This window comes from Cariama cristata, unplaced genomic scaffold (assembly GCF_000690535.1).
Source record: "Cariama cristata isolate BGI_N322 unplaced genomic scaffold, ASM69053v1 scaffold9166, whole genome shotgun sequence".
NCBI classification, from domain to species: domain Eukaryota; kingdom Metazoa; phylum Chordata; class Aves; order Cariamiformes; family Cariamidae; genus Cariama; species Cariama cristata.
In genome coordinates, this window is record NW_009623794.1 from 19,659 (window position 1) to 34,052 (window position 14,394).

Genomic DNA, 14,394 nt, shown 5'->3' on the forward strand with positions numbered 1-14,394 from the left:
TAACACTATTAAGTGCCATTTTGAAATTCTATCCAGATGTTGCTGGAAGAGACATTTCTACATCTATGCAAGATAAAGTCATCAACCAACCTGCCCTTTTCCTAATATACTGCAGCAATATTTATTAATCATATTTATTCCATATTTTCTCCATATTTTTTCATCCTTACCTTATATTGACTCTGTTGCTGCTTTGATTCCACTTTGATTCCAGGACACGGAAAAACTGAAGGATTTTTCTTGTATTGTTGGCCCAGGATGCCTCTCGGATAACTGTTAAATTCCTTTATCAACGTCTGCATTTTCTAACTGTTAAGTTTTATTCATTACTATCATTTTCCCTATTTATTTTACATAACCTATAAACATTGGCACATACACATATATATTTTGATTGCTTTCATGTCTTCTTTCAACTAGGACAAGTTTGAACCAGAAAAGCCCTGCTATGCAGCTGCAGTCAGTTGTTTTTGTGACCTAATAAAGCATTTGTAAGCAAGTTCCATTTGTCATTTCCCTTTCAGCTTTAGGTTTTTCCTCCTGCTCAGGAGTATGTCAGTTTTGGTTAATGCCCAATTCAAAAAGCACCAGAGCTCGCTGAGCATCTGTCAATATGCTCCTCTCTCTGCCCATTAAAACTGTGATCACTGCAAGAAAACCACCCCCGTGCCAAGTGCTCTGATGCAGCCGCTCTCCCCAAGCGTGCTCCAGACCCCCAGCAAGCATCATCCACGTGGTGCTTTTACGACGAGGACGGACATCGCCGGTAGAGCTTGTTCAAACACCTTCTACTGTCAAGTGCTGATTCTGCTAGGTGCTTTGCAAGAAAATGAATACTTGCTTGGGCTTGGTGCTCTGAATTTCCTGACAAACCCTCAGACTTTCAGCTCCACAGGCTACAGTAGCTGCACCCCCTGCTGAAGTAAGTTTATTTTCTTTGTATCAAATGCCAAAGTGAGATGACATTTCTATGGGAAACCTAAACATTTTAAAAACAACTTACTCAGAAACAGGAGAGAAGGCGAAGCACCATTACTTTGTATGGGCATTTCAATGTGCCACCAGATCTAATCATGAGTCAACAGTGTCTTCTATGAGGAACCCACACACAAGCAAAATTAAGAGGTTGAGGTTTTCCTTTGTTGGAAAGAGAGGAGGATCAGTGTGGAGCACAGGGCCACTCATGAGGAATGCCAGGAGGTCAGAGAACAGCTGTGCAGCAACATCCAAGTGAGAACAGCAGCCCCTGCACTATGCATCTACTAGAGAAAAAGCAGTCACTTGTAATTCCCTGCTCCTCTCACATGGCCATTTCTTCTCCGTACGGCCTCCTTTCTCTTTGCATCAACCCTTTCTCTTTGGTCAACCCTTCTCCCCATTCCTTTTCCCACAGCCAGGCATGAAAAGAGAGAAGAAACAAGTCTCATATTGAATTTCCCTCTCAGAAGGAGGAACAGATGTGCCTGACGTCTGACCAGACAGCCCAGGATCCATGTCTGTTTGGAAGACTGCCTTGCAGGAGGCAGACAGCACACCTGACAGCCAGCCACAGATCTGAAAGGGCAGGACTAGTGCTCTCCAGATTTGGGTGCAGATAGATCAAACAACTCCAAGTCGGGGCATACCCATGGAGGTGGTCCTGGCTTCACTCCCTGCCCTTCCCCCTTGCCCCCAGCATACCTTGCTGTTATCCCAAGATGTAGTTCCAGTTATCGCATAGTGAAACAGGAAAAACAAAAAAATACGAATTTAATACAACCATAGCCTGAAGGTGCATATTTATGTTGCCTCTTAGGATGAATTCACAACTCCAATGTTATGTGAATTGGAGAACTCAGACTAGCTCTCCTGCACCGACTCATCCCTCCCATTTTATACATGGGATCTATATTTCCCGTTACCTGAGAAAGCCTTACTTTCAATACACCACATACATTATATGCAGGCTTTGTTGCTGGTATCTTTACATTGAACCAGCAGTTAAAATTCATATGACACGAATAGACATTATGTTTTCCAGTCAGTTCAAATTGTCTGTCACTTCAACTTTAGTCAAATTCTTCTCATTTTTTTCCACCTGTTTCATTCCATATCTAGAAGTAAATGAAGTATCCTCAGACAACATCCCCCAGAGAGGTCAAGGTTAGTGACTTTTCTAGTTCTTCAACACTGGTAGGTTCCCAAGGATAAAACACAACCACTTTCTTCTTTTCGGTCATGAGGAAACCATTATCACTAAATCTGCCTTTTATACTACCTACATCCAGAGAAACAAAAGGAGCAACTGCAGTGGTCTGAAGAACAAATACATAAGTGTCATCTTGTTGGGATACAGAGGCCTGGAAGAGAAATTGAAAAAATAAATAAATAAATAAAAGAAAATACACATGTTAAAGAAGAGCCCAGGTACACCCAAACTGGGAAAGACCTGCATGTTAGTAAAACAGACTGAACTATCATATTTGATCAAAATTACTATTCTTTTCCGGAAATCTCTTCTGGAACAAAAGGTCAAACCAACAGGATTCATAGGTAAGAATCATGCAAAAACTGCAAATGTTATTATAGCTTTCCTACAGAATACTACAGATTGTGGAAAAATGCCATGAAGTGTTACCTCTCTACCATCTTCTTATGAAAAGAACCAAATAAAAGGTCATCTGACTTGTACGTAGTACTGGTATCCTACACTTACTGCACTGAAAGAGATTTGTCCTTTCACCAACACACTTCACTCAACCTATAAATTCACAACTACTAAAGGAGCTGGCCTTTCCGATTACATCAGTAATAGAAATACACAGAAGCAAAAGATGGCAAAAATCACAGTAACACAGGAGGTCACCTCATCTTAATGGAACATGGCAGTGAAGCCCTTTCACTACATTTAGAAGGCAGCTGCAGTTTTATATTAAGTTCTATCAGTAGTTCATCTCAGAGAGGCTTAAAGGCACAACCAGGATGCATTTTCATGCAGCACTCCCCATTCACCATCGTGAAATATTATGCTCCATCATTTTCAAATACCAATTAACTACATATAAAAAGCAGACAAATTATGTTAAGTGCAGAAATCACATCCTACTTACAAGAAAAACAACACTATTCATTTTTAAGAAAAAGCATGCACCCTTTACACTTCGTGTTTTCTGAAGAAACAATGAAGTATTCATGGTTTTTTAAAAGCAATGCTATGAAGAGTAGCGCTTGGATTAGCAATGTATTTGAAAGTCTAGTTAGTTTATTAGTAACTAGGTATAGAAACACCAGCTTCTCACAAACAGAATTATTTTTTAAATCACACCTGCATACTTTCTTAAAATAACCACTTTGCATTTATCCTTGCTAGCTATCCTTATTAGCACTGCAAAGACAACACAGCCATGGGGAAAAGGAGTGAAATTTCCCAACGATGCTTTTATTACTGATGATGTCATCCACAAAAAAACCTAGCATGACTCAGACTCCAGATTGTGCCACCAGCAGAAAAAAAAATAAATAAATAAAAACAGGCCGATTTCTTTCCTTTGTATACTCAGGAGGCAGGCTATGCTGCCATGAAAGAGATAGAGGGGGAAATCTGGCCTCTTCTTTTGTAAAGCAATTATGCTGGTCCAGATTCAAAGAGATTACAGACCTCTATTCCCCCCTTGTTTAGTTTAGCTTTAAAGAGCAAAGCTGCAGTTCGGAAGCCAAATGTGAGAACGCACAGGTCCCCATCCTGCCAATCTGCTGATTAAGAATTCTGCAGTAAGATTTACATGCTAACAAGTGAGGCTTAACTAAAATGCCCGTGTACACACACACAGAGGGCATGCTTGCTCTCTCTATATAAAGCCCGCTTGCTAGGAGTGGAAGAAAACTAGGGAAAAGCAGCAAATGGACTAAATGACAGTGTTATACAGCACGGATGGTTTTTGTGCCTGTTCAGAAGACTGACACTCTTGCCAGATATTAAGAAATAATCACAATTATGCAGATGAGAACCCTTAGCTGGAGGGCAGGGATTTGAGAAGGAGGAAAGGAGCACGCAATATTGCACATTAGCAATGGTACACTGATCTGAGAGTCTGAGCACTTCAAGAAGAAATAATGCTGACAATAATGCGCTCCCCACTCAACTCAACTAGCATCACCTAGTACTGACATACAGTACTGTCTGCAAGCCAAAACACTTGCCATGATGCTATTTGCTATCTAGGGACAAAAAGAACAAAAGGAGAAATGCTGCAGCAGCCAGGTGAAAGATAGTTAAAACAAATCAAATGAGGACTTCATTATTTAAAACAAAACCCAAGCAAAAAAACCATACACAAAAAAACCCCCAAACCACCAAAACCAAACCACCAGTCTTATTTAGATATGCATATAGTGACACAGAGAAAAAATAATCTGATTTTGAACTCAACGTGGAAGCTAGAATTGCAACACCTAAGGAGAAAGAACATTCCATGGAATGAGACACTGCATAGCAGGCAAACGACTCAAAACAGTAAGGTTAGCAAAGTCAAATACAGTAATTTAGCATGACTGATGCTTACACTAAGCTGGGTCTTTTCTAATCCTACAGCATCCTTTAGTGATGAAAGGAAGTGATGGTTCGTAGGACTCTGGAGCCCACCTTCTCCCACAAGACAGAAAGTGATAACACAGCTTTTCCTGGTACAATTTCTGCATCTTTCCAGAAAGTCATTTATGGATTCCTTGTAGATGGGGACAGCACTCTGTGCTTTAACGGTCACATCGTCTTTGACAAGGGTGCATACCGACTCCAAAGAACTCCAGGCGTGCGCAACGACCTATCAAGCGTGTTGAGAGAGCACAAAGCTTAGAAGAAAAGTTATGTCTGTGAAAACAGCTCAGCCTCCTAGGTTTTGGTCGTTGAAAGACATGTTCTCCTGACAGTACCAGCTGATTTCCACCTAACAAGAAACTCCACAAAGATTTAAACAACTGATATGGCATAATAATTAGATCATTATATAAACCTAACAAGAAGTCCGTTTCAAACAGTCTGGATCTGTTGTTGTTCTTGATCTGCAAGGCTTTTTCTTTTCTCCAGGCTCCTTGAGCGGAAAGGTTCCCAATTCCTGCCAAGGGAGTGCTGGGAAATGGAATTAAGTGAGTGACTAATTTGTTGACTCTTTTATCAAGGAGGGGAAGAAAAACAAAAAGAGTCAAACAAAAGATTTTCTTGAGATTACTCAGTGTTATCTGATGTAACCCAACTGAGCAATCTAGAGCTTCTGCATAATCACTGTTAAACAGAAGCAAGCTGCATCATCTTTAAAGAGATCATGGAAGTTATATTAAATAGTTAATACTTAATTTAATAAATTAAAATTAATAACTTAATAAATATATTAAATGTATAGTAAAATACACTCCCAGAGATTATGCATGCATTATGAATGCACCCTTAAGTTAGGAAAAAAAAAAAAAGGCAAGATAGGAAGATAGGCACTTAATGACAGTTACAGCATTCTGTCTCTTCATAAAACGTAGGTTATTTTTGACCTTAACAGGAATCTGCAGTCAGGAACAGATCTTAACTCCTTTCAAAAGTTTTAAGTTCCAAATTTTCTTGAAGTGCGAAACAACAGTATTCATTGGAACTACCCTACTGCTGATGCTTCTCTGACGTTATCAGAAAATCTGAATTTAAGCCTGTTACAATTACTCAGACCAGAAATAAACAATTTCATTAAGTGCAGTCCTGCCCTAAGAACTGACTATCCAGATGTTGCAACCATTTTCTATACTATATATTACTATTATAAAGTAACCGTATGAATCTGAAAATTCACAGCAGCCCACCAGAGAGAGCAGTGAACTAGGAACTGACATACTCATACTACTCATTCGGAAAGGACTAGTGAGTCATTCCAGGTCTCTAGGTCTACTTTTCCATCCTTCCCAGCCTTTTCACATGGGACACCCTTTACGTCAGGAACTGTTATCTCATAGCGCAGAACGGCCCCGAAATTCATTTGCGATCTGGCTGCCATATGATTAACAGCAACAAAACATCACAAATTGAAAAGCAAGACTCTGTTCTACAGGACAACTCAACAGCCCAAATACTGCCTAAGAAATCCCATCAGTTTCTATAGCATTATCAGAACACAGTTAAGGCATCAATTGTAAAATGGTGACATCGCATAGGTGACCTTGCAATTAAAGTACACCTAGAGGTTCTGTTGATATTTCAGAAGAAAATCTGGTTCTTTTTCCCAAAGCAGTGTAGTTTGAGTACTGGTAAGCAATGGTACAATTCTTCCCCCCACCCCCTTAGTCAGTTAATCTAACACCCAGGGAACAGTTTTGTTAAGTAGCGAGGTACCATTTTTCACACTTTGTTCTATTTAACCATCAATCCTTTTGAGATTTCAACAGGATAGTTAATTTTAGGTCTATACCTACGGGCTATAAGCAACGCAATTAATTCCTTGTTCTGTGAAGCAGTACACACTACTACAACTAAGGATAGTGTTGCCCCTAAGAAGATTAAAGACAAGAATTGCACCTCATTGTGTTTCAGCATGGACTTACTGAAGCTTGTCTATACAAAGATGTGCTCATTTCGGCTTCTCACAGTTTTGCAGGAGGGACACAGGAGTGGTGAGAGAGGTGTCACTTACCCTCAAAGTCAGCCTGTGGTCCACATGAAGATCTGAGACACCATAAATGTACAACACACCTTTGTCTTCATAGGCCACAGGCAGCAGTGGTGCAAAGAAGTTCTGGGCAAAATAATGGAGCAGCTTCCACTTACCACCATACTCTGAAAAAGGTTAAAGGAAGAAAGTTTCAGATTGAATCCAAGACTGCCTTGGCACGCAATCCCTTCCCTGTGCTCTTTGGTCCTGCAATACAAGATCCCCCTCCACCCTTTTTCACCTCTAGCAGGTGCAGAGAATGACTGATGTTACTCTTGTTTTCTTCCAGGCAAGGCTCTACTCTGGAAGACATCTGATGTTTTTTCAAGCTTTTCTTTGAGCTTCACGAAAAGGTCACCTTTTGTAAGTGTTGGTCCTACCATTGCTCTCCTGTTATTCAGTTAAAGAAAGCCTTAAACACAAGTGGCATTAACAAAACTGACACAGCGTACCGCACGTTAAGCAAGCAGCTGGAGCATCTATGGTGTTGAGAATCCAGACAAACACGCTGGCATTGGTGGCATTGCCAAAAACCGCCACCACTGTAAATAGACTACAGAGTCTGACTTTCATTGCTTATACAAAGCACTCTCTTCCCCTTTTTCAGTCCTCCTCTTTCAGTCTTCCTTAGAGGAACATCAATAGCAACAAAGACAAAAAAACAAGTTCTCAAACCAGGGACAACTCTGAGTTAGGCAAAATGAATTTGCCAAGATCTAGAGACAACGCTTACTTTACAGGAGTTAGTATGCACAATGTAGACATATGACAATCAGTTCGCTTTGCCTCTTTAATGGAAAGCTGTACCTCATTACTTTTAATACTTTGAAATTCTGCCATTAACAAACTGGAAAAGCCATCAAACCTTGTGTCCTCTCCAAAAAAAGCAATTTTGCCAGATGCAACACTGCCACACAACCATTTTGAAAGAGAAGCTGCTTCCGTTTCTTAATTTTCCATCTAGCTCCCACTGTCAGCATTTTAACTCTGTCTTTGCTCAACCATTATTAGCTAGCCATTGAAACAGCACTAAAAAGAGGTAGCAAGTCAGCTGCATCATCTCATAAGGGAGGAAAAGTTAAATACTGGTTTCATTCTTGTTTCAGGCTCTTTGTTTTACACAACAGGTTTAAAGACCATGGATGCCGAAAAATATTTCCAGTAATATGTTTTTGTTGTAACTAATTACCTGTCTTTTGCTGCTTGTACAAAGCTCTTGGCACTTTTAAACCCCTCGTAATTAAGGACTTCATTCAGAGTGATGTAGTCTTTAAAGGATGTGTTTGTGGCTTTCACAAGCAGACCTGAACACGCTCTGCCTGCACTCCACATAAACACGAATGAACTTTGTGGAGTGCAAAGTGCATTAGCTCCAGCTCAGCATCTTGCCCATCACCTTGTTTTCAGCAAGCTCACAACCAGCCAGCTTGGAGAACAGACAAGAAAAGCTCGTATCTGCCTGGAAAAATCCATACAAGATTCAACTGTGCTATGAGATCAGACTGTTGCCAACAAAACACCACCGACATTCAAGTTAATAGCACTGAAGCAAACCAGAGAGATCTAGTCTGAAAGAAAACTTCAGGAGAGGCTGCTGAGTTTCTTCAAAACAGACAGACTGTTGATAAACTGACAAACACACTCAGCATATTGGTGCTCAGTATATGAAAGAAGCCACAATCTTGCATTCCGAGGACAATTCCTGGCAGAAAACGTTGGTGGTCTAAAGGACAATTCCACCAAAACCAGGGAGCGCTAACAAATTACTTTTCAGGGCCCTGAAACTTGAGAAGATGAGAGATTTGGATTGGGGATGGATTATCTGAAACAAACTGTGGGGCAGCATCTGAATTAAAATAATAAAAGCAATGGGCCTTGTATGAGAAATGGGCACTGTGCCTAACCTCAGGCTTTGGGAGGGGTTGAACTCTCTGAAGCCCTCAGGACTGCCACAAGACTCTCAGGAATTTCAATTGTCAGTGCAACAGATGCTGCTCGCTGCAGGCCTCAGACAGAGCCCACCACGAGCTCAGACAAGTTACCCAGCATGGGCTGAGGTTTCAGTGCCTGCTGACTTGAATTTTTTCCCTCAGCTTAATTAGCATGATGAAAATCTAGGCTTCAACTGTCTTAAGTATGAACACCAATAATGCAATTGATGTAGAGCAGTTTCTGTTACTTAGCGTAATATAAAAATCTCATTTCTCTTTGAATGGGCCCTACCCTCAACTTCTGCTTTTCCCTTGATTTCCAACTGGATTAGGTACCCACACTGCAGTGGTTACTAGAGCGAAAGAGAGAAGGTTTGCTACCTAGGCAGCAGATACAGAGAGCCTCAAGAAACCTGTACAGTGGAGAAAACAACTCAGATTAAACTTGGCATTACACTTCTGCAGGGAAACACAAACAAGGAGAAAAAAAAACAAAAACAACACACTACGCAACAAACAAACTACACACTTAAAAGTTTGTACCATTTCAAAACTCATTCTAGGGTTCAACTACTACAGCTATTGTTTTGGGGTCTTTGAAAACATCACTGGTCCGCTTACCTCAGATCAGGTTTTTAAGATGGTATTTCCCTTCCTGAAAAACCTAGAGCCATTTTGAAGAACCAAAGCTCAACTGCTGGAGCAGTTTCACACAGGAAGGTTCTTTCAAAGATAACTTTTCCAGCAACAGGATCTTGATAATACAATTGTCAAAGTAACTTCAGACAGCACAGAAAACTGAAGCTCACTGATAAAAAAGCCACATTCTTCAGCTCATCTCTTGTCTTGATTTCCTTAAGACCAGGGTCACATTTCTTGATTTAAAAATAGGCAAGTTGAATGCAAAATACTCCCTGTGCCCCAAAAACAGATGTAAGAGATCTGGACATCAGGTAGCTACGGTGACAAATATCTAGGCTTAAACTTTCTTGTTACAGACATGCATGCACAAAGGCAACAGTCAAAAGTTATTTAAAACAGCCCTGGGGTGGTTTTCTCCTCCTCCCTCCACATTTAAATTAATTCTTAAGAAATCCAAATTCTCCAATGTTTTCCTGCTAACATGGAGTCTGCACTCTCTGCAGTATCAAACGTCAGAACAGAAAACTAAAATTAGGTTTTTAATGAGACCCCCATACCCGTTTTTCTGATTCTTCCCTGAAGCCTTCTATACTGATAACGGGAGCAAGAACAAATAGTTCGCCCCGGAACAGATTTTAAATTAATCACTTCACACCATTAAATGCAACCTGAGAAACATGCTGCTAGTTCTTTCCTCACCTCAGTCTCACAAATTCCAATCTATTATTCTCCATAATAGCCTGTAGTTTCAGCTCACAGGGCATTCTAAATATTGAATCTGCAATAAAAGCCATATCTGCTCAAGGGAATCTCATGCCAACTGAGCTGGGTACACACAAGATGACACTTGTGTGGGAGTGAGGTAAATTGCCACGTCTATCACAGCTCTCTTCACCAAAACACACCGCATAGATGCGAAAGCATTCAACATGGCACAGCCAGCTCCGCAACTAGGGGCTAACAATCAAAACCCAGTTGTGGTAAAAGCTGATTAGTTCTGAACCGAAGGCAGAAGTACTACGACAGGAGCGCTGTGCTGTGTTTTCATTCAATCCCAAGCAAATATCTTAAAGGTAAGTCAAAAGGAGAAACATTTGCTACTTTCTTCCCTCCCCACTTCATGAGGGAACACTTCCACTTTGTATGGGAACTTATGTAAGCCGTGGCTCTCTGTGAAATAGCAGATTTAAATAAGAAGCACCCGTCGGTGATACTACTGTGCCATCTAACAAGATGCAGAAACGTGTTTTTGAAGTGCAAATAAAACTAATTTCTCTGAAGTTTTGCATAATTTCAGCCATTAGCATATCAAAAATCCCTCTACCACACTGCCTAATTAAATGAATATTAAACCTTTCCTCATTCCACTCAGGGAACAGAACAAAACAAAGGGACAGCTGTTTCTCTGCTGAGCTGCTTTTCTGTAAACTAACTTCAACAACATATGAATAATTCAAGTATTTGATATATTTTCTACAATGACATCAGCTCTGTACTTAAAAAGACATTTATGGTCTCCATGATCACTTCGTCTATCAATACACCTGTCTTTACAAAGAGACATTTTTCCACGCATCTTTTTCTCTTGAGGCACTTAAAGCCTAAGAGCATCAGCTACTGCTAGAATCGTAAAAACGAAAACTGGGATATTCCATTTCCGAATACAAGTCTAGAAAGTCCAGAAAGATGAGCATTATAGTTGGACCACTGCCTTAACATTTAAGTAAAATAGCCTGTTTCTTCTACTAGTTTGTCTTCCTTTGTTGGTTGCAGTTACTTTGCTTGGATGAATAAAGGGGAGAAAAAAAAAGAAGAAAGAACAAAAAGAAAAAGGGAGAAGGACAAACATCGCCCAGAGAAAGAGAGGGAGGATGAGGTGAACTAATTTTTTTTAAAGCAAGGCCAAATGGCATTTTGTTCTAAAGGCAGATTGAGAACTTCACACTAACTCTTAGCTTTTTCTAGTTCACTCATATTTCTTCACATATGAAATTCTTAAATAAAGATTTTCAAAACCAGAATATGTGAGAAACAACTAAAATTGAAAGACAATCTACCCAAGTCCTATACAGCAGCCATAGAACAGCTTCTCCACTTCAAAATGAATTCTATACAAAATGTTCAGAACATGAAACACAGCCACTTCCCTCATACCCCACATTCCTCCCCTATTGCTTACTGCCTAAATAACTTATCTCTTTATATGTCCGGTTACTCCATTTTTGTGTTCTAAAAGGAAAAAACCAGATATATAATATATAAGGAGATATCATGTGCATAAACAGCATACTAGCAGAATAATGAATTCACCTAAGAGTGATTCACCTCACCTGACACTAAGTTAGACATCAAATCTCATCTAGTCATCTTCTCCTATAAAGAGCTTCCCAGAAGCTATGCTGGGTGGGAGGTGTCATACGAAGTTCTATGAAAACCAAATGCAGCATGGAGAAGATAATTCATCCCACTTATTATACAGCTAAGGATACAATGAATCACACTGGAGATAACCATCTCTCCCCCAACTGACTACAGAAGAAATCCAGATGCCTGGCCTTTACATACCAAATCCCATCCTGTCACAACAGGATCACAGTTCTGTAGTTTTTTTGGACACTGCACCACTGCCTACTGAAGGGAAAAGTAGGTTTTGATCCTTTTACCATGGAGAGCAGGAGGAACAAAAAATCAACCAAATTTACTGGGATTATGGAAAGTATAATTATATACGGGTGCTCCTTCTTACCCTTCTATCCCACTAGCTTACTCTCTGTCCATTCTCACTCAGGGTGGCCGAGTACATACATACATCTGTACAGCTGTGCCAATAAATATAATCAAGGATTTCTAGGACAGGCCCTTTTGGAAACAGAATTTCTTAGAATTCCCCAGTTTCAAAAGAATTGATCTTTCTAATTTTAAAAGAACTAAACTTGAAAAAAATGCAAAATTTCTCTGGAAAAAACTGAATGATATATCACACACAATTTCAGGAATATCCAGCTCTACATAAGAAAAGCAAGGGGTAGTTGAAAGTTTACCTCACAAGTGGGTTGTGCCCTCAATCTTAACCACCACTGCTTCCCAATAGGCAGCTTTGTCGGGCTTCAATAATACTATTTGCTTGGGAGAAGTGAGAATACCACTTAAATGAAAAAATGTATTTTTGAGAAATTAGGAGTTACATACAATTTTAACTTCTTTAAACTAAACCTTACAAGGGTAAGAGTTGGTGGCTGCTAAATCTGAACTTAAGCAGCAAAACTTCCATAGGAAAAGAATTGCTTTGCTCTTTCCCCTCTTCCACTTTCACAGACTGTTAGGATGATCCTGAAAAAACACTCTTCTGGAAAGCATTTCTAAAGGATGGACAGAAGCACATTCCAAGTTTGAAAAGTTGCCCAAGAGAGAGAGCAGAACCATACTTCTTATTCTGATACTCCAGATGAGGAAAACAAAACAGGACTGATAGTTGGTGCTTTTTACCAGACTGTCACAAAACTTACCCAAGGAAGCCCATGAAGGTGCCTGCCAAATGTCATTGAGTTGCCAGTACAGAGCTCCCATAGTGTGTCCTTCTCCCTTGATTATTTCACTTTGACTAAAACGATAGAATTCAGTTTCTGTCTTTATACACTGAGCCTGCATCACCTTGGTCAACAAACACATAAAAAAACCCACCATAAATATATGTATTTTTGGTGTACTGTATTTTACTTTACTTTCAAAGCATGCGTGTATATATTAACATACAACACAGACTTCACAGCAATGGCACATAACTTTAAACTTCAGCCTTCAGGAGTATACACCTGCAGGGCAGTGGGCCTCTGCTTGAAGGAGATCTATTAGCAGCTCCCAACAGCTTTACAAACAGTACCTCTACAGAAACTCTGGAGGGGCTACTTCCTGCCTTCCATCCAGTGAAGATCACTGGGCAACAAAGTCTTTGAAAGGCAAATGGAAGACAAGGGAAAGAAAAATAAATTTTAAAAAAATTTTTTTAAACCAATGTAAATAAAAAAATCCAAGAGCTGCAAAATGATGTTATCCTACACTATCTCCAGTATCCATTACCATGATGTCCACATCCCTCTGCTCTGAACATATAACACATATTCCCAGTATACAGTCAAAACTGTGCACTGAAACAGCAACCTTTTTTCACCTGCACTCCCAGTTCTTCTCTCCTTCCCCACCTTGCCTTTAAAAAACACTTTTCAGAATTTTTTGTTGGCCAAGTTCTCAACAGAAGCCAAACAGCCTGTTATTTTCTTCACAAAGTATACTACTAGGCTGGGGAGGTATTAAAAGAAAGCCTCAAAATAAAGGAAAAAGTTATTCTTTAGGACAGTTAACAAAAGGCAAAGATAACACTTCTAGTTAACCACTAGAGCCAATTTTACTCTTGTTATCCCTTTTGCTATCCTTATTTTGGTATTCTGAAATTGTTTAACCTGTTAATAAGGACCTGATAGACTTAACTCTGCAGAAACTCTCATAGCTTTTTGAGTCAGGACCTCACTGCACAAGTTTTACTCCTGCTTTCAATTTCACAGCATCATCTGTTCTTGTTCTCTTGTCATCAGTGCCTAAAGTTCTCCAGCTGTTTTGTTTTTATATAAAGCTTGCTGACAGCAGCTCTCAAACATTAAAAACTTAGTGAATGTGCAGTTATTCCCATCAAGAGCGTTTCTGAAATTCTTGGAATCAACAAAAAGTAACAGCACTTTAAACTTGCCTAATAGCATTAAAATGTTACTTAACATTTAAAAGTCACATAGAAATCACAAAGAAACAAGCACGAGGTAAACTACTACAGATGAAGAGCAAAATATAACCTATTGTTTTGGTTATTTTTTCAAATCAAAGTAGATTCTCTAAAATATCAATATCCGAGTCCATAACAAAATAAAAGCTACTAATAATCTCATCCATAGGGAACTGCATTCTCTAGAAAAAAAACCCATTTCAAAAGCTCACGAATTCCTTAAGGCAAAAAATCAAAGCAGTAATCCTACAAGGGCCACATGAAGAGCAAAGCATACCCACCCTGGAAGAGGGACTAGCAGCACAGCCCCAGGAATAATGGCATGCCAAGGAAGGCCAGCACATCCCTGCATCCTCAGCCAGCTTCATGACTGGACCGAGCTGGGGACAGG

At 39.8% G+C, this 14,394-nt stretch overlaps 1 protein-coding gene across 1 annotated transcript in view; it reads right to left on the reverse strand.

The window, feature by feature from the left end:
- Window positions 1-2,114: 2,114 nt before the first annotated feature.
- MANBA (mannosidase, beta A, lysosomal) overlaps window positions 2,115-14,394 on the reverse strand; it is a 38,858-nt gene continuing 26,578 nt past the window's right edge. The window contains exons 13-16 of the mRNA XM_009702902.1: window positions 12,739-12,883; window positions 6,642-6,784; window positions 4,542-4,799; window positions 2,115-2,339 (exon numbers count right to left, since the gene is read on the reverse strand). Coding sequence (XP_009701204.1) covers window positions 2,115-2,339; window positions 4,542-4,799; window positions 6,642-6,784; window positions 12,739-12,883 — 771 coding nt within the window. The remainder of the gene's footprint in view (window positions 2,340-4,541; window positions 4,800-6,641; window positions 6,785-12,738; window positions 12,884-14,394) is intronic.